Below are 2,898 nucleotides of genomic sequence, written 5' to 3'. Positions count from 1 at the left end.
GAAATGTTTTGTTTTTTTTATAATTTAGAAAGAAAAGTATGTTAACACATTATGAGCGGCTAGCTCAGGAAATCGAACAGTGCTGCGTAGCGGGCCAATTTTCCAGCTAAACAAAATATATACGTGTGAAAATAAACTCGATAGACATAAAAGTAATAATTAGATTTTTGCTACATTTGACAATGGGTCTTATCTGGAACTATATTTTATATACATTAATTTATTTTTATACTTGATAAGTATATTTCAGAAATTCGTGAGATTACGCAGGATGCACTTGTTTTATGAAAATACAATATTACTGTCAAATTTCTTATGAACAAAATTATACAAAAAAACAATACAATAAACATTTTAAAAATATGAAGCCATTAGAATTATAGGTCGTTTTTCCCAATTCAACGGGCGGAAAATAAAATAGTCCGATAATATATAGGTACATATGTAAAAAAAAGTATGCAACCAAATATACAGTTTATTTAAATCCTGAGATAGATTTATTTTATAGGATATATATATATATACAGGACAATATACTAATTTATAAAATTTGGTGTAGTCAAGGCTAATATTTTTCTTGAGTATGATATTTGAAGAAACAAACCCCCCGATGCAGCGAAACTTTGCAAAATTTACACATATAACACGTTAAACTTTTTTTTTTGTGCGGCACATGCGCGACACTGCCTTTGAGGTTTCAATTTTGTTCCACCAGTGGTAATTTTAACCAATTTATGCCTTTTGGGATCTTTTGATAACCTCCCTGGAGGATCACTTTTGCTGGACGTAGTTGATGTACGTGGTAAAGAATTATCTGTATTGCCAGGAAGAGCTTCACTAATCCATTCCTTTGCCACATCATGTAAAAACACCTTATACTTTTTTTTTGAATGTGGATTTAATATTTTAAAAACTCTAAACGCATTAAATAACGCACAATTGATAAAAAACATAACAGCTCGTTTCGTCCATTTTTTGGTACGACGTACAATCGAGTAATACGATAAGTATTGGTCAGCGCGATCAACACACTTCATGTATTTATTATAATCAATTACGCACATTGGCTTCAAAATTCTTTGTTTTGTTGCCCAGCCAATATTATTACTTTCCGCAATGTCAGCTGAATGTATAGTTGAAATCATTCTGACTATTCTTTTTGATTGCCAACATTGTAATAAAATATTTTAGCGGCGACGAAATATAGATTCCTCCCTCGCTAGTTTAGGATTTTTCAAACAACTAGGAAGGCCTCTGTTTACCCGAATAGTGCCGCAAGTCCGAAAACTATTCTGTAAAAGTATTTCACAAGTGGCAACACTATTGTAATAATTGTCCATGTATATGTGATGCCATAAGTTGCAATAAGGTTTAAGCAGATTTAAAATTGTGTCTTGCAAACGACTTCCTACACCACAATACATACGAAAATTACAAATGTATCCCGTTTTAGCTTCACACACCATTCTTATAAGTAAACCATATTTTATAATTTTTGATGCATTATAAACTTTAAATGACAAACGGCCCCTCCATGGCATGATGCTCTCATCCAGTGATAACTCTCTCTCTGGCTTATAAACCTCCTGAAATTTATTTGTGAAGTAAGATAGAATCGGTCGAATTTTTTTCAGACGATCCCTGCCATCTCTATCATCATTATTAGAAAAATGCCACGCATACCATATCAGTCTAAATCTATCCCTGCTCATTATTTCTGCGAAAATTGGAGTTTGGATAGTTTTATCTGTTGACCAATATTCGTCTCTTGTATCTTTACGAACTCGTCCCATTAGGAGAAGAAGTCCAAGCATTTGTTTTAAATCTACCACATTCACATCCTTCCACTTCACAGATTTTGCTCTGTCTCGGAATGCATCTGGGTTTTGTGCGCGATACCGATTGGTTTCCGTTGCCATATATTCAAAAAAGTCATCTGCAATAAATAGCTTAACCACATCTATTACACTTTCTGAATTATGTGGCATTACAAAAACTCCACTTTGTCCTAGAAATTGTTCAATAATTGGTACCTTATCAGTTGTTGACCAATCAAGCACTTCGTCATCACTGTCTTCGGAGTCGCTAGATGATGGTATTGGCAAAACTCGATTTCTTGTAGGGCGAAATAATTCCTCGTCACTTTCACTGTCTGAATCAGGAAATTCCGCGTCACTTGAAATCTGCGACAAGTCATCTGCATATACATCACTATCAGAATCCATTGTGTTTGAATAAAAAAATTTAAATAAATTTATACCGCTTTAAAAACTCTTAGAAAGTATTAGAAAAATACGAGTTGTTTTGAGAATGCAAACTCTACGAACTCTTGTAGCTTTATGGATTTAAACTTAATGAGAAGTACACATACAACATCACATAAAACGAATTTGTGGAGACACGTAGCTGCGAGGAATATTATTGGTTAAAGTACACCTTCTGCTCAAAAAGTATTCGGATTTTGTAAGTAAAACACACAAATTTAAATTTTATTCTAAATTTATTTTATCTTCCTCAAAATATCCTCCTTGTGAAGCGATACACATATGCCAACGCATATGTGCTAATCTTCGGCGAATTCTCTTTTACCGATTCAATCGACTCAAAACGCTTACCACGAAGGGGCAACTTCGGTAACAGGAAAAAGTCGCACGGATCCAGATCTGGCGAATATGGTGCCTGAGCGATGACAGTGGTGCAGTGTTTGGTCAAAAAATCGCGTACAAGAATTTTCCATAGTAAAAATCGCTAAATGCACTTGAGGTAGTCTCACATTAACAACTGCTGTAAACAAACTAATTGACAGATGGCGCTCAAATTTGTATCATATGTCAAGTAAAGGTCTACCAACATAACAAATAATTTTTTGAAAAAGGTTAATTACTTAAGGAGTAATTA

General features: G+C 33.9%; 1 protein-coding gene across 1 annotated transcript; it reads right to left on the bottom strand.

The window, feature by feature from the left end:
• Positions 1-306: 306 nt before the first annotated feature.
• LOC119669370 (piggyBac transposable element-derived protein 4) lies at positions 307-2,466 on the bottom strand. Its single transcript, XM_038079228.1, has one exon. The coding sequence runs from the start codon at positions 2,223-2,225 to the stop codon at positions 1,188-1,190; it is 1,038 nt and encodes a 345-aa protein (XP_037935156.1). The 5' UTR covers positions 2,226-2,466; the 3' UTR covers positions 307-1,187.
• Positions 2,467-2,898: the final 432 nt, after the last annotated feature.

Source organism: Teleopsis dalmanni, chromosome 1, assembly GCF_002237135.1.
Source record: "Teleopsis dalmanni isolate 2A chromosome 1, ASM223713v2, whole genome shotgun sequence".
Classification (NCBI taxonomy): domain Eukaryota; kingdom Metazoa; phylum Arthropoda; class Insecta; order Diptera; family Diopsidae; genus Teleopsis; species Teleopsis dalmanni.
Note: the sequence above shows the minus strand (reverse complement) of the source record. Positions and strands in the feature narration are given on the sequence as shown.